Source organism: Marmota monax, unplaced genomic scaffold (genome assembly GCF_021218885.2).
Source record: "Marmota monax isolate L192 unplaced genomic scaffold, Marmota_monax_Labrador192_F-V1.1 WCK01_AAM20220418_F8-fsc00015, whole genome shotgun sequence".
Lineage (NCBI taxonomy): Eukaryota > Metazoa > Chordata > Mammalia > Rodentia > Sciuridae > Marmota > Marmota monax.
This window is the reverse complement of record NW_026692194.1, coordinates 22726623-22752907: the sequence shown is the minus strand read 5'-3', so window position 1 is coordinate 22752907 and position 26285 is coordinate 22726623. Positions and strand designations below refer to the sequence as shown.

General features: G+C 36.4%; 1 protein-coding gene across 4 annotated transcripts in view; it reads left to right on the top strand.

Annotated features, from left to right (window-relative positions):
- The window catches only part of Plekhh2 (pleckstrin homology, MyTH4 and FERM domain containing H2), a 117233-nt gene that overhangs the window by 6748 nt on the left and 84200 nt on the right, over positions 1 to 26285 (top strand). For 3 of the 4 annotated variants that reach the window (XM_058573532.1, XM_046425118.2, XM_046425111.2), the window contains exon 2: positions 536 to 665. In XM_058573532.1, the coding sequence (XP_058429515.1) occupies positions 543 to 665 (123 nt within the window). In that variant the 5' untranslated portion in view covers positions 536 to 542. Of the gene's footprint in view, positions 1 to 535; positions 666 to 17071; positions 17443 to 26285 lie in introns of those variants that run through there. The other variant, XM_058573537.1, reaches the window with a different exon arrangement.

The following is a 26285-nucleotide window of genomic DNA, read 5'->3' as shown; positions in this document are numbered from 1 at the left end:
AATTACTCTAAGTACATGTATGGAGACATGAATGGTGTGACTCTACTTTGTGTTCAACCAGAGACATGAAAAATTGTGCTCTGTATGTGTACTATGAATTGAAATGCATTCTGCTGTCATGCATAACAAATTAGAATAAATAAATAAATACATTTTTTTTTTTTAAAAAGAAGCTGAATTTGAGGAGCTGGGGTTGTGGCTCAGTGGTAGAATTCTTAACTAGAAAAAGAAAAAAAAAAGGAGTTCTTACCTAGCATGTGTGAGTTACTGGGTTCAATTCTTAGCACTGCATATAAATAAATAAAATAAAGGTCCATTGACAACAACTAAAAAAAAAAAAAGGTAAGTAACACAGTGGGGCTTCCACCCCTGGCCTCCTGTCTCACTCAGTTCTTTCCATAAAATACACCAGCTTCTGGAATTTATCTTAGAATTTAAAACTTGTGGCTGGATATCATTAGATGGGGTGCATTGGGTGATTTAATGGATTATCTTAAGTGCTAATGTTATGCTGTTTGAATGTTTTCTTGTTTAGAATAATTATGGCAGAGCCTTCTGATTCAGAAGGACCAATAGATTGGAAAGAGCGATGCGCAGCTCTGGAGTCTCAGCTTATGAAATTTAGAGTTCAAGCAAGCAAGATACGAGAGCTTTTAGCAGACAAGGTAAGCTTTTCTCTCTAGCCTTTGTTACTAAGTATCAGCTACTCTGGTCCCTTTTCATGTATAACTGAATAAACTCAGTACTTTTGGGGTTAAGCCTTTTGTAAAATAGTATAATTTAACTATTTGCCAAGATTTGAAGCTACATTTGGCATATTCTTTTTCCACTTTTAAGGTAAATTGGGCAGTGGATGTAAAACATTTTATTTGCAAATGTTAGTGGAATATGTGAAAATTGTGTATGTTTAATGAATGTGGCATTCATTCATTCTGGAGAGAAAAGTAGTTCATTTGATTTTGCTAGTGGAATTTAATAGCATTTTAAATTGCTAAATATTTGAGAATATCATTTTAAAGTGATTATAGAATACAAATCCCTATTGGCAATAAAATGTGTTTATAATGTATTTGAAAAGTATGTACCTGTTTGGAAATTTGTGCTTATTAACTGTGTATCATTAAACTATTATTGAGACTAGAATTGAGTTTAATATAATTATATGTTTTTCCTAATAGTTCTAATAATGCAATTAGAATTTTGTGTCACAGGAATTTTGTTTTTGAAAATATGTATATAAACCCAGCACATTCATTCATTCAATCATTTAACACATATTTTTTTGAGGGCTAGTTATGTGCCAGACATGGTTCTTTATGTCACAATTACATATGTAAACAGGACAGCCTATGTTTTTGGTTCCAGGTGATCTGGATTTTAGATCTGTGCTGTCCATATTTGTTCAATATGAAAGTCACTAGCCACATATGGCCATTGAACATTTCAGATGAGGGTAGTTCACATAGAAATATAAATACATACCGGATTTCAAGGATTTAGTATGAAAGAAAGTAATTTATCTCAGCAATAATTTTTATATGGATTATGTTGATACTACATTGGTTATTGGGTTAATTGAATAATATTAAAATTAATTTTACCTGTTATTTTACTTTTTAATGTGTGCACTAGAAAATTTTAATTATGCATATGGCTCACATTATATTTCTAGACAGTCCTGGATATATATTAGGATGAATGATATCTGTGGTCAGTCAGAACTCAGCAGAAGAATTTCCAGGGGGTTTCTTAAACCCTAGTCCACATATTCTTTTGGGATAGATACTGGTACCCATATCACATCTCCAAACAAGGTCTTAAATCTTCATTGTTGGCCAAGAATCTCTGAGAAGTAGTTTAATAAAATACAGTGAAACATCATTCCATTTATACTTTCATATATATCTTCTTAAATTTTTGTATTTTAACATCTTTTTGGTAGAAAGACTAAGGTTATCCTATTCACTTTGGGTTAATGATAATCCAGTAATAGTCTTTGAAGAATAAATCCCCAATATCAATGTGCCCTACTGCTATTAGAATAAATTATAGCTCAGAGAAAAAAAATCTCAGTTTGAATATCTCCAAATAGGCAAAACTTATCTTAAGTCAAGGTTGTCTTTTGCTCTTTATATATGTCCTCTCCTGTGTTGTGCTGTGATTTATCTAGTATTTTCCACAACTCCAACCATTCATACAATTATTTTGTCTAGATCCACCAATTAAATCCTGCTAGATCTTGTGGACACTTGCCAGTTGTTGCCTTGGCCTCTGAGCAGTTGACATTGCTGACTACAACCACCTCCTCAGAATTTTCTTGACTTCTCTACTGTCTTAGTCTACATATGGACTAAATAAAAATTCTGCTCATTTGGGTTTCAATTAGTTGACTTTTAAATTTTGTGGCAACATTTGTTCTGTTCTTTAGAAAGCACATTGCAGCAAGTGTCTCTCTGATTGCCCATCTTTTTATTTTTAAAAATTTTTTAGTTGTCAGTGGACCTTTATTTTATTTATTTATATGTGGTACTGAGAATTATTTTTTCTTTTTTTAAATTTTTTTTAGTAGTTGTAGATGGACAGAATGCCTTTTTAAAAAGTATTTTTTAGTTGTTGATGGACTTTTATTTTATTTGCTTATTTATATGTGGTGCTGGAATTGAACCCAGTGTCTCACACATACTAGGCAAGGGCTCTACCACTGAGCTACAGCCCCAGCCCCTGAGTGCCCATCTTTTAAATTATAAAAATGGTGTTTTATCTATAGGTAAAACCATACATAGCTTTTTAAAATATTTATTTTTTAGTTGTAGTTGGACTTAATACCTTTATTTCACTTATTTATTTTTATGTGGTGCTAAGGTTCGAACCCAGGGTCTCACAAGTGCGAGGGGAGTGCTCTACCATTGAGCCACAACCCCAGCCCCCATAAATGGCTTTTTAAAAGTATTTTTTTAGCTGTAGATAGACACAATATTTTTATTTTTATTTATTTATTTTGATGTGGTGTTATGGATTGAAGTGCCTCACGCATGTGAGGCAAGCGCTCAACCTCTGAGCTACAACCCCAGCCTCATAAATAGCTTTCTGATTACCAATCTTTAGGCTATTAGTTTTAATATTTTCTTTGTCAGTAAATGAGTACTCAAGAGGAATATTATTTTAAAATTGCTGTTTTAGTTGTTTCTTTTCTTTCTTTTTTGTCTGTATTTCATATCTGTAACTTGAATCCTTTGACAGATCTAAGAGATGGAATTATTCAGATGCATTTTACATACTGGAAAATGGATAAGTATGCCAAGTTTCTCATGGTTTCCTAGTAATATATTCAGCATTAAAATGGGAGTAAGGATTCTCACAATACTTTGTTAAATTCCATTATGAAATATTTTCCCAAGTTTAAAATTTCTTTTTGGTATCCACCCATATTTTAAGGAAAATAGCTAATATTAATTGATTTATTATGTACTCAGCACTTTATAGATTTAATTTACTTAATTTGTCTAATCACTTGTGAGGTAATAAATTTAATTGTCCCCATTTTATAGATTAGGAAACTTATGTTTCCTCTGTGCTAGGAATTCTTCTAAGTCCCATACATACACACACACACACACACCCCACACACTTTTAATACTTTCAACAATCTTATGAGGTAGGTACTAACATTACCCTGCATTTATCTAGGAGGAAAATTAGGCTCAGGAAAATTATTTAACTTGTTTGAGTTTACACTGAAAGATAAGTGATGGAACCAAGATTTGAATCTGGCATTTTGTTTTTAAAGCCTAAATGATTAGCTGTCACCTTATATGGCCTCTCTGATCTAGTTTTATTACCACCCTCTTTGCTCTCTCTGATGTTTCTGCCCTCTCATCTATTCTGTCTTCTATTCAGTCATGCATCATATAAATTCATCTCTGGGTGGGGATAGGTATCTATGTGTGTTGGTGTGTGTGTATGTATTTAATAATAAAAATTTATAAAGCATTACGTATTTTTCAGAACAACCCTATTGCACTGTTTCTAAGTGCCAACTTGAAGCAAATGTTGCATTCCTGAGACTAGTCTGTTCCCATCCACAACCTTTGTTTTTGTGTTAGGACCAGTCTGCCCCAAGGTTTCTGTTTAATATTCTCTATGCCTTCTCCCCAAATGGATGTAGCCCCAAGGCTGAAGATTCTTAAGAGAATACTAATTTGATTCTTTAGCTCTTTGCCAGGAATTGGGGCCAGCTTCTTCTTCCTGCAACAATTCTGATTCTGGTTCCATTTTATTGGTGCTGGCTTTAGGCAGCTCATGCCAGGTGCTAGCTGTGGCTCCCAAGCCTTTACTACAGCCATTAGCTAGTTTCAACCCCATAGTAACCCTATGAAGTAATTATTATTCTCACAATCTAACAATATTAACGTTAAGACTGAGTGTAATTGATTAGTATGTCCAGCATTATACAGCTAACAGCAGAGCTGTCGTTAAACCTTAGATTTCTCATATTTATTGTAATGCATTTAATAGAGTACCTGGCACATAGAAATGACTCATTAGTTTTTTCTTTCCTTCTTTTTCTTTCTCTTCTTCCCTCTTTCATCCTTCCCTCCTTTTCTCTCTTCTCTTTTCTTTCCTTTTCCTTCCCCTCCTCCCTCTTTGGATCAAACCTAGAGCCTTAAGCATACTAGGCAAGCACTCTACCACTAAGCAACCCTCCCCAGGCTTTCTTGTATCATTTTGACTAGGCATGCTGTTTAAGAGGAGATAATTTCAATGTAATTACAGATTGATAGGAAACATTTTGAATTTTGTAAGGGAAAAGGTATGAGATTATCTGAGAGTATTTTAGAATTAAAGATGAATTTCTATTTTATAGATTTGTTTTATTTTTGAAGATGGAGTAGAATATAGGAGATTTTTAGAAAACTATTTTGGCACTTGGTTCCTCCCCCCATCACTATTTTCAAGAAAGTTAAAATATTAAAGCTAGTGGAAAAAAGGCCTTATTGAAGTCTTGGGCAAGTGCTGCTGTAAGTGGGAGAGGTCTTTAGAGGAATTTCAGGAATGGTGTTGGAAATATCCTTAGAATGCCAAATATAAACTCTTAAGGGAAGCTGAGTTGTAAGTAGTTTTTCTACCTTATAATATTACTAGTTAGTTTTCTGAGTCAGGGAGGGAAAAGGGGAACTTTCTTTACAAGGTTAAGTGCAGTGTTATTTCCTATGAGTTAGATTTTCATTGAAAAAGAAAAGGAAAAAAATAAGAATTTTTCCTGTGGGCATCAGCATGGCCCACATAACCTAACGCTTGCTGCCTTTACCTGACACAGCATGGCCATCTGGGATTTCCTGCTTTGGTCTTTCTTTCATGAATATGGTTCCCCTGAGGTGGTTCAGGAATGCTTCCTAAGAATAAGGAGTCCCTGGATAGCAGAGCATATGCTTTCATTCAGCAATCCAGCATAATATCACTGTTAACCTGTTTAAACTGTACATCCTCTCAGTTACTCTGTTGGCTCACCTAATGTTGCACAGTGCCTGATGGAAATTCGACATAGATTTCAGTGAGATTTTGCAGACTAATTTGAACGTCATATTTGAGGTTATTGGCTGATGACATTATCTTTCTATCTATCTATCTATCTGATCATCAGGGATTGAATTCAGGAGCATTCAACCACTGAAACACATCTCCATCCCTAGTATTTTATTTATTTTAAATCCCCAGTATTTCATTTATTTATTTATTTAAACAATTTAGATTTATTCTGATTCCCTTACAATTAATCTCACTCTTAACACCACAATTTTATTTATTTATTTATTTATTTTTTGAGAGAGAGAAAGAAGTTTTTAATATTTATTTTTTAGTTTTTCAGGGAACACAACATCTTTGTTTGTATGTGGTGCTGAGAATCGAACCTGGGCCGCATGCATGCCAGGTGAGCGCGCTACCACTTGAGCCACATCCCCAGCCCCAGTATTTTATTTAGAGACAGGGTCTTACTGAGTTGTTATTCAGTGCCTTGCTTTTGCTGAGGCTGGCTTTGAACTTGCGATCCTCCTGCCTCAGCCTGCCAACCTGCTGGGATTATAGGTGTGCACTTCCACACGTGGTGACATTATTTTAATAAAATTTATAAAAATGTTTGGTGATAGGATTGGGGTTGTGGCTCAGTGGTAGAGCGCTTGTCTAGCATGTGTGAGGCACTGGGCTCGCATACAAATAAATAAAGGTCCATTGATAACTAAAAAATATTTAAAAAAATGTTTGGTGATAGAGTCTTTCATGATGTCTATGGGGGAAAATCAGGGAAAGAAAGTCTTGGTGGGGAGTTGCTGTTTACATTAGTGAGTAAGAAGGTCCTAAAGATTCTACCTAAATTAGCCAATCCATTGAACAAGTTTATTTATGCACAATGCCTATAACAATGAGATGATCACTGAGGATTATGTGGTGATATGATGTGGTGATATTATGTGATGATATGATCCAAGCTCACTGGCAAATTCCCATCTGATACTTGTTGCTAAGTTCACTGTGGTTACAGAGGGCACTTGGTAACAGTAAATCAAGCATGAGATTTAGAATTTGCTGCTTTATTTTATTATTGTGTAAGTGGCCTGTTCATAAAATGCTTACTGTGTTTTTGTCTAAAATCTGATATGGGGCAGATGATCATTTCAGATTTCTTTTACTGGCTTAGAATGGAACAGTTGTGGACTTGACCCAAGGTTTACATTATAGTTTACATTGTGAGGGTAAAAACTTATATGAATATGTCCTACATTGCCTTTTTGAGTATTTTGCAAAATTATTTTCCAGCTTGAATGACTATGAAACAAAATAATCAAAATGAAAGTATTGCCTTTTATTCTACCCGATGGTTTTAAAGCATTCTAAGCTTTACTGGATAAACTTAATGTATATTTATATTAATGTGATATGAAGCATTCAGTATTTATGATTCTGTAATATAGATGGTTTCTTTTTATTGGTGTTTGTGCTAGTTTTTTAATTTTTTTTTTTTTTGGAAAGAGTTGAAGCCTTCCTTCCTTTATTCATTTTGCTCTTTTTATTTCATTTGTTCAAAAAATATTTACTGAGTTTTTGTTAGGTAGTATTCATTATTCCAGCCTCTACTATTATTATATAAGTAATTGGCCTACTTAATATCTAAAAAGGGAGCATTTAACTATTTCCTATCCAGTGGTAGAACTCTCTTAGAATCTCAAACTCAAAATTTAGACTTTTTTTTTTGGTTCAATCCCAGGTAACCAGATAAATAAATAAATAAATAGTTAGATAGATGAATAATATCACCAGCCAATAACCTCATTCCCTGTGTTTCTTTCTCTGATAGGTTCTCTAAAAACATGTAACTTAAAGTTGTTGTTATTATGAGTGTTAAAATGTTTATAAGTTACCATTAAAAGATTCCCAAGCTGAAAGAATAGCAAAGGACAGAAATAAAGACCAATGCTTTCCAGCTAAGAATTTTGTGGTTTTATGTATTTGGGACTGATGTTCATATAGTTTTTTTTGTTGTTGTTGTTGTTGTTGTTACTGTATACTGTGTGTTTGGTTTATAAATACTGTAACAACTGTGGTTTTTCTAAAAAACACTAGGGAATGAGAACATGAAGATTGAAATCTCAGCTATGTTACTGTCTAGGAATATGAATTTGCATAATCTTTATAACAGTTTCCATTTCATGGTATGACTATGAAGTAATGTATTTGAAAGTTCCTGGTTTCTGAATTCTTTTTTTTTTTAAGAGAGAGAGAGAGAGAGAGAGAGAGAGAGAGAGAGAGAGAGAATTTTTTTTTAATATCTATTTTTTAGTTTTCGGCGGACACAACATCTTTGTATGTGGTGCTGAGGATCGAACCCGGGCCGCACGCATGCCAGGCGAGCGTGCTACCGCTTGAGCCACATCCCCGGCCTCTCCTGGTTTCTGAATTCTAATTGGAATTTCTTTTTATTATTATTATATTTATATTTTTTTCGGTACCGTATTTTTTAATTAATTTTTAAAATTTATATATGACAGCAGAATGCATTACAATTCTTATCACACATACAGAGCACGATTTTTCATATCTGGTTGTATACAAAGTATATTCACATCAATTCATGTCTTCATACATGTACTTTGGATAATAATGACGATCACATTCCACCATCATTTCTAACCCCATGCCCCCTCCCTTCCCCTCCAACCCCTGCCCTATATAGAGTTCGTCTATTCCTCCCATTCTCCCTCTCCCCATCCCACTATGAATCAGCCCTCCTTATATCAAAGAAAACACTTGGCATTTGGTTTTTGGGGAATGGCTAACTTCACTTAGCATTATCTTCTCTAACTCCATCCATTTACCTACAAATGCCATGATTTTATTCTCTTTTATTGCTGAGAAATGTTCCATTGTGTATATAGTCTAATTGGAATTTCTAAAAAGAAAAGTTATCTTTTATTCTTTGAGTTCTTTTTCTTTCATCTAGGGTTATTTTTCTATTTTTTTTTTTATTGTTGTTCAGGTAGAAAACTTTTCTCAAATGTCTGATGATCTTTGGTGATCTATTTGTATTTAAGAATGGGACATCTGCAAAGTTGGGTGACAATTGTACACTACTTGTTAGTTACTTGTCAAGTTTTGCTTTTGGGAGAGTGGGCAGGAGACTATTTGTTAGATGGCAAGCTCATAAATACCACAATTGCTGGATGAGTGAGCTCCAAACAATTTATTCAATTTTGTAAGAGAAGAACTTTTCAATTTTTTAACAGAAAGTAAATGCTTATTTGCTGGACATTTGGCATCTGGGGGGAGTGAGAAGGTTTAAGGGAATTAGCTTATTTTAAAGGACCACATAATTTCCATTAGTACCCACTATTTTCAGCCTGACACAGCATTTCTCCCATAGGTCTTTACAGGGTTCTGCAGGGCACTGGGTCCTCAGCAGGAGGAGAAGCTCAGGACCCTCCATACCTTATTTTAGTCTGTGCTTTCCATCATTCTTCTTCACCAAAAACAGAGGGGTTGAGTGAATATATGCCTTTGCAATAGTAAACTTATCCTTTACTCCCAGCCTCCTCTCACTAGCAGCCAGCCTTTAATCTTTAAGAGGATATTGAAAATCTCTTGGAACTCATTTATCAGTCCAGAAGGAAAGAGATAATGAGGCTGACATCAGTGGTTCCCCAACCGAGAATCTAGCCAGATCACTTCATGTTGAAGTTCATGGTCAGCAAACCCCATATATGTGTTAAAGCCTCTAATCAACCTTTTAGTCCCTCACCCTTAAACCCAAATGGCTTCTCAGGGACAACTGAATATCCAAAGAAAAGCCTGTAACATGAAAGAGAATGAGCAATCAGAAAAACATTGCCCATATAGAGAAAAGGAAGAAAAACAAGGTGGGCAAAATCCTATCATTTATATTTTCAGAAAGAAAGGAAGGGACAGGACAGTGCCTCCATGAAATAAGGAATATTCAGGAGGAAATAATGACTCTTGGAAATTAAATACATGATAGAAGAAAAGGCAGACTTAATAGAAGGGTTGGAATATAAACTTAAGGGAAGTTGCCAGGAAGTAGAATAAAAAATTTAAAAAGATGGAAAACAGGAGAAAAGATGAAAAAGTTAGAGGTTCAGTTCAGTATTTGCTAATTAGGGTTTGGAAAGGCACTAACACTACTGGTTAGCCCTGCAATTCAGGTCTGCCCTACTTCTGTTTTCCTGCTGCTCATCAGGAATCAGGGGGTTGAGGTCAGCAGATTGGTCGTGCCTAGAGGTTCCGGATCTGCTGTGCTGTATGGAGTGGGCTTCTGCAGCAAGCATCCACACCATGCCCAGTCCTGGCTACTGTGGGGTGACAGATCAGCTTACCCTGGCTCACTTTGGTGCTGGCCTGCCATTGACACAGGCCGGGCCAAGCATGGCTGGCTCCTCACAGATGTCTGAGCTCTCGGCCTCCACTCTGCCCCTCCACTGCTTGAACAAGAGCTTGTTGGCAGGGATTGTTGGGCTGCCTGTGCAGCTCCGTAGCCAGTGGACTATGCCATTTCTCAGCCTGAAGAAGTGCCCCAAACTGCCATTAGGGGAAAGGGCGATGACTACTCTGGCTATTTCAGGCAGTAAAGGGCAGGGGATGGCAGTCAGGGTCCTTCTACTGGCCTGTTTCAAAAGGCCTCCAGTAGAAGCGGGATTTGGTTTTGGATTCCATTTGTAAGGCCATTTATAGCTTGAGCATCTCACACATCAGGGCAGTCTGGTTGGTAGGTGATTGGATGAACCATATACAGGGCAGAGATCATATTAAGACAGCAATAAACAAGATAGTAATATTTTCCGTAAACAACTAGCACAAAATCAATTTGTTATTAGCAAGTCCCTGAAAACCATGAAGATTAGTAACTTATTAAAGCTTAAGGTGGGGTTTAACATGACACTGATTTGTGAGTGGAGGTCATTTAAGACTTTAGAAACATTAGCAGAGTTGTTAGAAAAATATTTAGTTTCTATAATGTCTTAGGCATTCTCTTCAGCTATAGTTAAATATATATAATGCCATTTTTAATATTTATTTTTTAGTTATAGATGGACACAATATCTTTATTTTTTATGTGGTGCTGAGGATCCAACCCAGTGCCTCACGCATACCAGGTGAGCGCTGTACCTCTGAGCCACAACCCCAGCCCTATAATGCCATTTGTGTTGTGTGTGTGTGTGTGTGTGTGTGTGTGGTGCTGGGGATTGAACCCAGGGCCTTGTGCATGCAAGGCAAGCACTCTACCAACTGAGCTGAATCCCCAAGCCCCTGTAAAACATCTTTTTCATTAGTGTACCTGTTTGGTTGAGGGATCCCCTTTAGCTATCACGGAGGACTTCCTTGGAAAAGTTGGTTTGGACGTCCATGTGTCATGTTACATCTTTTAAATGTAAGATAAATAAATATAGGGACTAAATAATACTAGTGAAAAATACATTGAGCTTATCTATATAGGAAGTTAGGAAGATTTTTAGGTCTCAAGTTGACTTAGAATAGATTTGTCACTTTGGCAGGAGTTTTTCAGAATGGTTATCAGGCACTATTATATAAGAACCCCCTCCCTTTATAACCTCCCAGTTTTACTTACTTGAAAGAACTGACACCAGCATATGTCTTAAGTTATAAAGCATTGTCTTCCTTATATGACTGCTTTGGTTATACTCTTCTGCCAGGTGTTCAAGACCAAGTTGATCAAAATTGACCTTGTTCATATCTACTGTTAGGAGTCAGCTAAGATTTGTCAGGAGTCAATCTTGGGAACTTGTGAGAAGACTCTTGGCTCCTTTAGCTTTCCTCTACCAATTATGCCATCTGCCAGGATGGATTAGAGTCTTGCTGACCATATGTGGCTTCCTTTGTAAGCATCGGGGACACTTCCCTTTCCAATGACCCTCCTCTTTGCAGAATGTGCATTGATTGGTTTTCTTTTCTCTAGAGTCCTCAGGAGGTCAGGTGACTCACCAGAGTTGCATGGCCCTAAATGAAATTCCATTGTTTCCTGAGTTCTGGCAAGGGTCAAGATATTGGCTGGTTTTTCCTTTTATCTTTTACTGCCTTGACTTTGATCTCCATGGTTTTAAACATCCAGCAGACTAGTTTCACCAGTCTTAAAGTGGGAGTAATGGGTTTTGACTTTGGTACTGGGAAATCAGCATTATATCCTATCTGTCCTGTAGGTGATGGCTTTTTGTCTTAACTCAGAAGTAGAACTCTTGCAAAACACTAAAGGCAACAGTTATAAAGTTACTCAAAGCAACCAAATGTAATCCAGGTTTGAAAATGGACAGTGTATAAAAGACAGCATTTATTGGTCAGCTTGCCTATATTAGACCTACATAAGCTCTAATTTTATAAATTTCTTATATAACACTTAGACAAATCTCAACCATTTAGTTCTCAGATGTATATATTATATCTGTAGCCACATATATTTAGGGCATCAACTATATCAGAATAACCTAAAATATCAGTTACTTACTTAACCAGTTATGGAGTAATTGTTTAAACAACCTTAAAACAGGTACAAATCCTAATTTTTAAGACTTAGGATTTTCCTAACAGACATAATAAATTATCTTGATAAATAATAATTGGATATCTCTTAACATACATTTATGAAGAAATGTTTAGTTAAGAACTTTACATTATCTGTGAAGCCAGAGTACCACATAACCTAGTTAATATTTTAAACCAGTTATTCCCACCAAAGAAAAATCCTTTAAAGCAATGGACATCAAACTTCAAACATTTTATAGAAACTAATGTTTTGTATTGACTGCACACTAGAAAATTATGTGTTAGTAATTTCAAAGACATTTTTGCTTTTACCAATTTAAATTGACTTTTTGTTGAAGTTTCACATGAGCTTTTATAAGTGCTCACATATCTATAAGCCAATTCTGGTACCATGTAAAGAATATATAGATACATACAGATTTGACATACAATACACAGGTATGCACAAATATACATAAAACAGGAAACAAAGATGTGGTGGCTTTAACCAAGTGTTTTATATTCACAGGTAGGAGACTAAAGAGATTACAGTGCCTATCAGATTTAACCCTTTAGAAATTAAAACAGAGCCTGTCACATATTTTTACATTATGACTTACACATGAGAAGGACCTATGCAATTGGATACATTAGGAGTAGTCTATCAGCCATGGTGGACACTGAAATCAAAGGTTCAAATGGCCACTTGTCCTCAGTGGGGGTCACATTCACTTCCACCATCACTACTGTTAAAACAACTCCCGGTAGATGAAACAAGAATGATCAGGAAAAAAAATTAATTTATGGGGTTGTGGCTTAGTGGTAGAGCACTTGCCTTGCATGTGTGAGGCACTGGGTTCCATCCTCAGCGCCACCTTAACCAAATAAATAAATAAATAAATAAATGTTATTATGTCCATCTACTACTAAAAAAAAAAAGAAAAAGAAAAAAGAAAAAAAGAATTTAAGTATGCAGAACCAATTGTGAATTCACCAGAAAAACTGAGTTCAAAAGACAGAAGGTTTTTCTAAAAAATGAAATAACCATAATCATATCTAGTAAAGGAGCACATGGAACATCTTTATCAGACCACAATGCACATTGGTATCAGAGTCAGTCCTTTCTCTTTGTCTCCTCCTTTCTGTAGCATTTAGATAGGAACTTACTGAGAAAGCAGAATTCCAGAGTACAAAAAAGCTTTATCAGTTTGGACACTATTTTTTTTTTTGTCTTAAATTAGTTTGATCAATTGCTCATTGCAGATCTAGCTGAAGGTGGTGTTAGTTTATGTTTCCCTCAAGGGCTATCTCCCTCATTCCCAACTTGTATGTGGGTCAGACTTGAGTACAGAAAAATATTAGGTATTTCTTCCCAGGGTTGAGGGTTAAAGGACTTGCAGTGTGTGAGTACTTATGCTAGATGGAGTATTACCCTTCTGAAAGACAAAGGGTGAAGAAGGTGACACTTGGCATCCTTCTATTGTCTGAACCAGATTGAAGTATCCTTCTATCCCCTGTGGACCTCAAGGCCGTTGGTGACCACTCCTTGAGTCCTGCTGGTTGGATTGATCACTCTTAGCAATTCATGACCCAGAATCCTTTTTTTTTTTTTTTTAATGTCATTTCCCTATTAAAAGGAAAATCCTGTTTTTTTTTTTTGTTTTGTTTTTTTTTTCTGTACTCTGCTTATCTGCAATTATGAAGGCACTATAGACAGGGTTTTGTGTCCTGGAGGAATTTAATTATTGTACTAAGGGAGAGACATTTCACAAGGGTCATTTGCCCTGAACAAGTTTTATAGTCCTTTCTGATGTTTATATTTATGGTATCAGTTTGGAAATCTTTTGATACTTACTTGATCATTGTAAATATTTGATCTTAAATTGCTTGAGAGTCTTTGGATTGTATTTGTTTTTTGTTTAAAGTTTTTTTTTTTAGTTTTTGATGGACCTTTATTTTATTTATTTATATGTGATGCTGTGAATTGAACCCAGTGCCTCACATATGCTAGGCAAGTGCTCTACCACTGAACTACAACCCCAGTGTATTTGTTTTTTTGTTTGTTGGGTTTTAAAATTATCCAGAGGAAAACTGGAAGAGTTTGGAAACCTAGGGAATGGGACCTTCCTTGTGAGTAGGAGCACACAAAGGACAAGGGTGGGGTTTAGGTCTCAAAAGGCACTCAAGGACTCGAAAGTTCCCAGTAACCTTATCTATGGGTCCTGTTGAAACAATTGGGATTCAGAGGGGCATAAGAAACCTGGGTATACATGGTTTGTGTGGCACATATGACAGACAGAGTAGAGAGAATAAAAGAGCACTTGGCTCACACTGTGGGGATTAGTGGGTCACCTCTTTTCCAAAGACTTGGATCAGACTAAGGCTTTTGTCTCAGACACAACAGGTGAGGGCACCCTCCACCATCAGGCTAACTCAGTCTGAAAGTGAAAGAAGGAAGTGGGTGCTTGAACCCATCTGTCTATGTGGTTTGTGTTACACAGAGATAAACTGAAGCAGGGCTTGACCACCATTCCTCCATCAGAGATGAAGGGAATGAGCAAGCCTCCTCCAGTGAGCCCACGCCTTCAGACCGGTGGCCCTCACTAACTGCTTTTAACTGGCTGGCAGGTGTCCAGTATTTTTGATAGAGATTTTTCAAAAAGGAGTAAAGAACTTCAGGGGAAAAAAAGATGGCTCTGTTGGTCCATTTTACTCACTCTTCCAAAGATCCAAAAGATAAAATTTGATAAAAATTGAGTTTCTCTGCTTCAGCTGGCAGGTGGGGGTCTGCATAAACCAAAGGCCTCTGCAGCTCTTAATGGTGGGTTATACCCTCCAGTGCTGCAGCAGACCCTAGCAACTGTCAATTTCTTCTTTCTGGGTTCCTGTCTTGCAAATTTGAAAATGAAATCCACAGACAGGTTGAGTGAATGTAAGAATAAGATTTATTAAAGAATAGAAACAGGGATAGTACTCTCAAGAGTGGGAGAGAGACTCCATTGCAGGTTTTCCCCCTGGATTTGCTAGTCTAAAGATTTAATATAATTAGCACTTGGGTCAATGCTATTGGTCCAAATTCATGCTAATCAGGGTTTGAAAAACTACTTACGCTAATTAGAGGCTGGAAAGGCACTAACACTATTGGTTAGCCCTGCAATCCCATTCAGGTCTGCCTCACTTCTGTTTTCCTGCTGCTTATCAGAAATTAAGGGGTTGAGATCAGCAGATTGTGCAGGGATTTAGGGGTTCTGGAGCTGCCACACTGCATGGAGTGGGCTTCTACAGCAGGCCTCCACACCATGCTTAGGCCTGGTTGCTGTGGGGTGACAGGTTGAATGGCTCTGGCTCTCCTGGGAGCTGGCCCACTGCCAGCATGGTGGCCTCTGCACAACTGAAGTTCAGCTCTGAAGGACTGAAGTGGGAGCTCCTGGCCTGTGCTCCAGCCCATGCAGACTAAATGTGTGCCTCTCCACCACTCCATTGTCATTTCTTGGCTGGGATTATTGGGCTGGTTCTGTGGCAGGTGGTCCACATCAATTTTATCATAGTATGCTGTCTGGTGGGGGAAAGGATAAGAAACCAATAAAGTTAGAAATATTTTATTAATATTATTTTTAATTTTTTTAGTTGTAGGTGGACCCAGTACCTTTTTTTAAAAATGTGGTGCTGAGGATCGAACCCAGTGCCTAAACGCTCTACCACTGAGCCACAGTCCCAGCCCAAAGTTAGAAATCTTTAAAAGCCAAAACGGCCAAAACTGTTACAATGACAAGCATTCATATTTCTTTCTTTTTTTTAATATTTATTTTTTAGTTGTAGTTGGACACAATACCTTTATTTTATTTATTTATTTTTATGTGGTGCTGAGGATTGAACCTAGGGCCTCACACATGCTAGGCAAGTGCTCTACCACTGAGCCACAACTCCAGGCCTCATTTTTCTTTAGAGAACATTTTTTAGAAACTAAGCTTATTTCTAGAACAAAAGCATACCTTCAATTTAAACTTTGAACTAAACTCTTGGAATTTAGGTAATTATGCAGCTTTAATGGATACTAGAAGATGCTAAATGTTGTGTAAATCCATTACAAACCATAGAATGGAGAAATGTCAGGCAACCAGGACTTCTGTGGTCCCATCTTACCCTAGAGAGAGAGAACTGGTGGTTTTTCCAACATTACCACAAAACTACCTACTTTGAAAGCCTGTGGCAGTGGTGGAGATGGGTTGGAATAGGATGATATTTTGGGTAGGATGAGTAATGAAATGAAGGACACCTTTCATCTTGGAGAGTAATTCATCCCTCAACATCTCCTTGGGCTGGCCATAGTTTTGCAATAACAGCAGGCTTCTGATTAATATTAGATGTATTTTCACTAAAAGAAAAATATAAATTCTCTTTCAAAAAAGTCTTTCTTCTAAGGTTAATCCATCATTGTGCCATTAATAATACTTCATTACATATTTAATCTGGACTGCATCCTAAGTATTTAAATTGATATTTTTAAATCTCAAAGAAAATCTGTGTAATACATTTATTTTGGATATGTTCATACAGTTTGTGAAATGGAAAGTTGGGGAAAGCTCTGTACTTTTCATGAGACACTAGATTTCTCTATGATATCCAAGAACTGAGAGCAACAAGAAAATACCATTTCTAGACACTCACTGCATGTCAAAATGAGAGACTTTCATTGGAATGATGACCAGAGATGATCAGTGGGTACCATAGAAATAATTACAGTATTAGTTTTACAGATCTGTTCTCAACAGGGTAACTTTGGGTTTTAGTTTTCTATGGCTGCATAAAAAAACCACCTCAAAATTTAATGACTTTATTAATTTTTCCATATATTTGTAATTTTCAAATATATATTTAAAACATATATTTAAAAATATCATGTTTTACATGATAAATAGATAATTTTGTCAATTAAAAAACCTAGGGGCTTTAAAACAGCAATCATTTTATTTGTTCACAATTCTGTTGGTAATTCTTTTGACTGTTTGGCATTGAATGTGGTCATTCATATGACCACATTCAATTGTCAAATCAGCTGGAGGATGGGCTCACCGGGGGTGCTGGACAGTTTGGTCTGGGATGTCCTGATTTCATTCATGTATCTGACACCTCAGCTGGAAGTGGTGGAATAGTTAGATACTGTCCAAGATCCACCTGCCCCATACCCTTGGTCTCTCCAGCAAAGTAGCCAGATCTTTTTTCCATGCTGATTCAAGGATCTAGGAAAGTACATGTGCAAACTGTATATTTCTTCAGGCCCAGCCACAGAAGCTACATCACATTCTAATAGTCGGAATCCATCACTGGACAACACAGTGTTAAGGAAAGAAGAAATATTTTCTATCTCTAGAAGGGGGAAGTCACATGATGTTAAGCATCTTGGTATGTACTTCTTGCCATGTGTATTTTTTATAACATGTCTATCTAAATCTTTTGCCCATTTTTAAAATGGGGTTGTGGGCTGGGGATGTGGCTCAAGCAGTAGCGCGCTCGCCTGGCATGCGTGCGGCCTGGGTTCGATCCTCAGCACCACATACAAACAAAGATGTTGTGTCCACTGAGAACTAAAAAATAAAAAAATAATAATAATAAAATAGGGTTGTGTTTACATTCTTACTATTAAGAATATACACTCGAAAGTAAAAAACCTTTATCCTGGTTAAAAGTCCTTTATCACAAGTGTTTTGCACATATTTTCTCAATTTATGCCTTGACTTTTCATACATTCATTTACAATTTTTAGGAGGTACATTTTATCAATTTTTTCTTTTATGGTTCATGCTTTTAGTATCTTTTCTAAGAAATCTTCACCTAATCCTAAATTACAAAGATTTTCCCCCTTTGCAGAGAAGGATAGACTTTGAAGATGATGTAAGATTTAGTAGAAAGTTCAGTTTTTCGTGAGCCAGGTGCACACCTATGATCCCAGCGGCTCAGGAGGCTGCAGCAAGAGGATCGAGAGGTCAAAGACAGCCCCAGTAAAAGCGAGGCACTAAGCAATTCAGTGAGACCCTGTCTCTAAATAAAATACAAAATAGGGCTGGGGATGTGGTTCAGTGGTTGAGTGCCCCTGAGTTCAATCCCCGGTACCAAAAAAAAAAAAAAACTTTATTTTTTTCCCGTGGATATCTGTTGCAGTGCCTTTCCCCCTCTTAATTACCTGGACTTCTGTTTATACGTACGTGTAAACATGGCTGTAGTCAAAGAGATGGACAATAATAAGCACTGATGGAAAAATTGGAGTCCTCATATATTGGTGGTGGGAATGTAAAATGGTGCAGCCACTGTGGAAAACAGTTTGATATTTCCTCCAAAAGTTAAATATAGAGTTGTACTGAGACCCAACCATTCTACTCTTAGATATATATCCAAGAGAATTGAACATATGTGTCCGCACAAAACTGTACATGAATGGTCATAGCATCATTATTTGTAATAGCCAGAATTGTCCTAAAGCCTATCAGCTTGTGAATGGATACACAAAATTATGTACATCCATATTGTAGAATATCATTTAGCACAAAAAAGAAATGAAGCACTGATACATGCTACAAATGAAAGAACTGTGAAAACACTAAGAACCCAGACACAGAAAGTCATATATTATTCATATACAGAATAAGTAATTCCACAGAAACTGAAATAAGGCATCATGTGCCTGAGAACATTAATCTAGAGTAAGTTTCTTCGAGGCATATTTTAGTAAAAACTTCTGTGTTAAAGAGCATTAGAGCATCTAGGCAAAAACAAATTCATGACTTTTACATAAAAAGGGGAATAAAAATTATATTGCTACACTAATAGCTTATTCTCATGCTTTATGCCATGAGAAAATAGAATACATAATTAAGACATCAAGGAAAGAACACTGGGATCCAAGGATTTTATATCCTGCAAAACTGACTTTCAAGTATAAAGAACACAGAAAGCATCTATTAACATGAAAGAACTCAGAAAATATCTTTACCAAGAAATCTCTCTAAGAAATTTAAAGAATGAGGTTCAGGTAACCAAGATAACTAGAGATTATAGCATACAATGGCTATACATATGATCTAGCAATGAAGATAGAATAAACCAATAACAAAAAAAGGATTAAGGATATGCCTCAGTGGTAGAACACTTAGTGAGCATGAAGGAGACCCTGGTTTCCTCACCAGCATTGAAAAAAAATTTTTGAGATGGGGTCTCACTGTGTTGCCATAAGCTGGCCTTCAATTCAATTCTTGCCTCAGTTTCCTGAGTAACTAGGAATACATATGTGTGCCATTGTGCTAGCTATATTAGATGGTATATTTTAAAGTAGATTTCTGAACTATTCTGTTCTGTTTATCTAGTATGTTTGTTTTATGCAAATGTATTGTCTTGATTACTATTGCTACATAATACATTTTGATATCAGATATTATGTCTTCTAATTTTGTTCTTTAAGTTGTTTTGTCCATTTCTATATAAATTTTGGAGTCTGATTAATTTATGCAAAAACTCTGCTAGGATTTTGACTGGGACTAGGTGGAACCTATAGGTCAAACTGGGGAAAGCTGAAATCTTAATAATATTGAATCTTCTCATTCAAACTCTCCATTTTTCAGGTCTTCTTTGTGGTTTCAGTTTACAAATATTTTACACATTTTCTTAGGTTTACCTCTAAGTATTTTGTGGTTTTGAGGCTGTTGTAAATGGCAGTGTTTTAAATTCCAATTTCAACTGATTGTTGCTTTTATATAGAAATATAACAGACTTTTTATTGACCTTGTATCCTATAACCTTATACACTCATTTATTAATTTTAGTAAAACTAATTTTTTAGATTATTTGGTATTTCTCATGTAGACAATCATGTCATCTTTAAATAACTGTTATTTCTTTTTTTTCAGTCTATGCCTTTTAATTTTTTTCTTGGTTATTATCTGGCCAAAAGTAAAATGTTGAGTGGAAGCGGTAAGAGAACATCATTATGGAAGGAAGCATTCATCTTTTGCCATTAAGTGTGATCTTAGTTATAAGTTTTCATAGATGTCTTTTGTTAAGTTTCAGAAGTTCCTTATATTCTTATTTTGCTGAGATTTTTATTGTGAGTGGATGTTGAATTTTGTCAGATGATTTTTCTCCATTTCCTAAAATTATATTTTATTTGGTCTTTTGACATGTGAATTACATTGGGTTGATTTTTCAAAATTTGAAATAACCTTGCATTCCTAGGATAAACCCCATTTGGTCATGGTATACTATCATTATTGTATATGTTTGGTTTGGATTTGCTGGTATTTTAAGATTTTTGCTTCTATATTCACAAGGATATTGGTCTGATGGTTGGTTTTGGCAATACTGGCTTTAAAAATTTTGTTGGGAAGCATTCCTTCCTTTTATGTTCTGGAAGAATTTTTTGTTGAGTGTATATTCATTACACCATAAATCTTAGGTGGAATTCATTAGTGAAGCCATCTGGTCCTGGAGTTTTTCTGTGTAGGAAGCTTTTTAACTACAATTACAATTTCTTTTATGGATTTTGAACTATTAAGCTAACATTTCCTCTTGAATGAGCTTTGACATTTTATATCTTTAAAAGAGTTTGCTTATTTTACCCAAGTTGTCCAATTATTGTTGTTCGTAATATTCTGTTATTATGCCATTAGTTTCTGTGGGGTCTGTATTGATGTCCCCATTTATATTGCTGATATTGATAATTTGTATCTTTCTTTTTTTGCTTTATCATTGTGGATGGAGATTTATCAATTGTATTGGTTTTTTTTAAACAGTTTTTGGGTTTACCCGTTTTTCTCTGTTTTTAATTTTGTTGATTTCTCCTCTAATCTTTCTTAATTCTGTGATTTCTGTTATCTTTAAGGTTTAATTTGCTTTAAGTAGTTCCTTTAGTTTGCTCAGACTCTTGCTTCCCAATGAATGCCCTTGCTTTTCACCCCTGCAGCCAATCTCACAAAGGTCACTATGACCTCCTAATTATCAATGACATCATCCCAGTTGTCATTTAGTTAGCTGCTTCTTCAGTATTTGAGTCTTTTTTCTATGTACATTCATTTGTATCCTAATTCTACAAGGTGTTTGAGAATCTGCTTCTTAATTTTCTATTTACTCTGCGTGAGCAGAACTAACTTTTCTTGGGGGGGTGGGGTGGGGTACTGGAGACTGAGCCACATCCCCAGCCCTATTTTGTATTTTATTTAGAGACAGGGTCTCACTGAGTTGCTTAGCTTTGAACTCAGGATCCTCCTGCCTGGGCTCAGCCTCCTGAGCCACTGGAGCCACCATGCCCAGCCATAATAATAATTATAACTGTTGTTGTTGTTATTATTATTATTGGTGCTGGGGATTGAATCCAGGGCCTTAGTGCATGGAAACCAAACACTCTACTGAGCTCTATCCCCAGCCCCTTAGAATTATTTTTGATTGAGAATTGGCTACTGTTTCCAGTGCAGATTTCTAACACCTTTGTCTTTTTCTTCTTTCCTCAATTCCATAAAGTTCCTCATCATGTATAAACTGCTTTACCCACAATCCTATCACCCAAAGGTAGGCAAGTCATTAGTATATATCATCCCATAAAAACAGACACATATACCCTTTTCCAACAAGAATGCGATTAAAACATTAATTACTGCTTTGTAAACTTTCCCCTAGATATCATCTATATATATCATCATTCTAAATATAATTTACATTTGTCTTTGAATATGTCATATATTTTCATATGTGTGTAAAGGTATGCATATATATATTTATAATTGCTGGAGAGACTTTCAAACATATAGCAATAAGAATATTAATATATAAACCCCCATGTATGTTACTGTCAGCTGTAATGCTTATCAACTCAGGAACTATACTGTTTCTACTCTACACTGATCCACTTCAACCCTCTGCTATATTATATTGAAGTGAAGCCTATATATAACCTTTCTTACATTTATGTACATTTGTAATGATTGTAAGGTATCTGAGGATATGCCATTATTTATATACTTAGAAAGTCCTTTTTTAAAGATACTTCTAATTTTTCTACTTCCTCCTTTTTAATTTTTAAATATTTTATTATTTACTTACTTTTGGCAGACCTGGGAATTAAACCCAGAGCCCTATTATCCCTGAGCTATGTTCCAACCCTGTTGTTGCCCAGGTCCCATGCTTGCGACAATGGATTCAGGGTCGCTCCGCGTGAATTGGACTGGCAACAAAAGACCACACAAACGCAAAATACCTTTTTCTGGGGTCAGGGACGGCTCTGTGGCCTCAAGGGTCAGCTCCCGCTGGAGGCTGCAGGAGGAGCATGGGAGGCAAGAGGCAAGAGAACGAGCGCACCCCGAACCGGGTATTTATTAGGGGAAGACTTTGGGTAGAATATTCCACCCAAATAAGGCAAGGTATTGTGTTTCAACAAACAGGGGGGTGTAACCCCGTTCCACTGGGTGACGCCCAGTCCCGAGCTGCATTTCCTTGCCCAGGGAAGGAAAGGCCGCTTACTTCGCACTGCCTTGGATGCCAGTTCCACACCCCCATTACTCAAGGTTAAGGGGGCGTGCTCAGCCCCTGTTCTGGGTGGTCCCTACACCTAGTGGCTTTTATTTTTATTATTCAAATTATGACACTATAAATGCCACCACCACATTTTTAACTAATGAGGTATCTTTAACTTTCTTACATCACTTTTATGTGATTTCTTATTTTTATTCTTACAACATTATTTAAGGTAGTAAGAATATATTATATTATTCCCCATTTCATATACAAGAACTTTAGAACCCAGTGGCAAACTATTGGCAAACAGTAGAGTAAGAACTAAAACCTAAATTTTTAAAATCTTGTTTGTTCATTTTAAACTAAGCCATCCAAACTTAAATTATTTATAAAAGTAACACATATATATGGTAGAATAAGCTGTTTTAAAACACTCTATATAAATATTGACTACCTATTAAGTATCAGACACTGTGCCAGATGCTTTCCTGTTTATTCTTCATATAAATACTGTAAAATAAGTGTCTAATTTTACATACAAGGGATGGAGACTCAAAGAAGTTAAATGGCTTTCTTATCATTATACCACTAATAAATCTGGGTTCTTGCCCCTAAGTTTATTGCTCTTTCCATTTTCTCCTATATTACTATGCCCTTTTTCTTAAAAAAGCAAAAGTGACTTTTTGAACCTGTGCTTTTAGCCAATTCCTTGTATTCAAAGATATACACATAATTTTCATGCCCAGCAACGGATTTATTTGTAACCGTGTATAACCAAGGTTCTGTGAATTGCTGTTGTGTGTGTATATAGTAAATGCTTTTTAATAATAGAAAAAAAATCTGTGAAGTTATTTTTTAAAATTTTTTAGTTGTTGATAGACCCTTATTTATATATGGTGATGAGAATTGAACCCAACGCCTCACACATGCCAGGCAAGTATGCTACCGCTGACCCACAGACTCAGCCCCTTGGTAATGTTTTTGATACCTTTTAGAATTTTATTGACTGGAACGTGCAAAGTATGGTGTCCCAATGGATTTAAAGGGTATTCCACATGAATTATTTCTAGCAACTTAAAATGAAGTTAGGAAATTTTACAAATTAGGCAGTCAGTGCTACAGAAGCAGAAATATTTGGCAGTGATAAAAATAATACTATGGGCTGGGGTTGTGGCTCAGTGGTAGAGCACTTGCCTAGCATGTGTGAGGCACTGGGTTCAATTCTCAGCACCATATATAAATAAATAAGGGCTGGGGATGTAGCTTAGCTGGTAGAGTGCTTGCCTTGCACGAACAGGCCCTGGGTTCAATCTCCAGGAACACACACACACACACACAAAATTAATAAAATAAAGGTCCATCAACAATTTTAATATTTTAAAAATACTGTTCTTCACATAGGCATGGTATTTTACAGATAACAGAGAGCTTTGTCATTTCATCAATACTTTGTAATATATTGAGTACCTACTATGTAGAAAGATCTGTTTTAGGTGTATAATAACAGTGAAGCAAACAGATTTCGGCCCTTCCTGCTATCACTAGAAACTAAATACTTAAGAAAAAAATCAGACAAGATATTTTCATAGTTCTTTTAAGAAACTATTCATTTTTTCCCCACTAGCAAAGTTTGACAAAATTTTATTAGCAAATGTTTGTGGATTTTTTTTTTCTGTTTCTCCTGGAAACCCCAACAATATACAAAAATCAGTTAAGGATCCAGAAGTACAAAAATTCCTCTGAAAATAGAATGTAGTTATAGGGTAGAGGTGACAAGTATCAGCATATTGCCAGTAGTGGAAGAATGTGGTCTTGGCATTTGTCTGCTGGTAGGTTTTTGATTTAAAGGATATCCTGAGAACATCCAAGAAACATAATACTTGTCCAAATGTTTCTATACAGTATCTAATAAGTCAGCAAAATGCTTTTAAGCAATAATCCTTGCCCATTAGACATTTGATGTATTTTTTTTAAAAAAAGATAAGTTCCAGAGAATGTATTTGGGAAATATCTATTTACATATCCAAATATTTAAAAACTTCTTCCAGAATTTAGATCCCTGTAATAAACTGCCTTTTAAAAAGTGCTGACATGTGGACAGTTAAATTGCCATATATGGTGACAATGGATGTTCTTCATTTGTATTACCAAGAAAAATATTAGGTGAATGACACATGTAACCTTTTTCTAATGGGCAAATGAATAAAATGGAAAAGAAACAGATTGTTAATGTTACTAGTATATTTTATTTAATAAAACATATCCAAAATGTAATTTCAACAAGGAGTTAATATAAAAACTTACTCATTTTTATTTCTTTGTACTGTTTCCCAGTAATACATTATTATTACTGGAGATTGAACACAGGGGCACTCAGCAACTAAGCCACATACCAGCCCTATTTTGTGTTTTATTTAGAGACAGGGTCTCACTGAGTTTCTGAGGCTGGTTTTGAACTGACATCCTCCTACCTCAGCCTCCTGAGCCCTTGGGATTACAGGCGTGCACGACCGCACCCGGCTGTTTCCCAGTAAGACATTATTGAATGATGTGTGTATAATATACTCACACCACACCTTAATTAGGACTAGCCACATTTTGAGTGCCCTTGGACAGTACAGTTCTATTACTTGCCAGCCCTCGGTCATTTTGTGAACCACTTGGAAGGCAAGAAAACCAGGCTATCATTGAAATGATGTCCCAGTGCTCCGAGGCGGTACACGCCATACATCATTACTTCCACCTTTTCGGGAGTCAGTTCATTAGTACGGTCCAAAAACTCATCTACGGATTCCCCAAGGATGATACAGAAAAAACGAATGCTCTCACTGAGCTTCAAGCGCGTCACTTCTGAAATGTTTACTACATCTTTTGTCAGGTGGGCCAAGATGGTGGTGCTCGTGGTGTTGAGTTTGACCTCGATGTCGAACGTGGCCTTGGTGAAACACAATTATTAAAGCCCAGGAAGTGCTCCCAATCCACCCGTCTCAGCAGCGAACACCATTTTCCCGGCGTTGACCCAGCGCCCGGGTCGCGGCCGCCTTGGGTCCGGTCCCGACGGCCCCCGCTGCGCGCAGCTGTCGGCCGCCTGAGGTTGGGCCCCTCTAGCTGCGGGAGGCCGCTTCTCGGTGGTGTGGGAGCTGGCCGGGTCTGACAGCGCGGTCCGCGGGGGGTGGGTCCCAACAGTGGAGGGAGGCGTGGCTGGAGCTCAGCTCCCGGCCAGCAAGAAGAGTAGAAATGAGCGCGTGCTTGCCACCGACGGCTCTGAAGTTGGCCAGACTTCAACATCGAGAACAAAGAATTTGAAATTGAGTTCTGCTTTTGTATTCAACCCTTGGCACGCATCCCTTATATGTTAATTAGATTGGGTCCTTTATAAGGCTTTAAAATTTTTACTTATAATATTCATTTTAGTGTGTGTTTAATCAAAGAGTCTCTTTACTGTTTCCATCAATTTATAAGAATGAAAACTCCCCAGAGCCTTGACTCACACATATCACCTATGGAATTTATGAGAATACATCCTTTTCCCTGATATTACTGCAACTTTTTGGTCAAAACGTCAAATATGACATTTGAAGTCTTTATTTTCTCTTATACTTATTGTTCTTAATATTGTATATTAATACAATATTGACAATGAAGAGTCTATTGGTCTCTATCTAGTCTTATTGATGTACACTCCTATGGCATATTTACATTGTATCAAAACTCTTGGCATTTTGTTTGATCAATTTTTAACTATGTAAAGA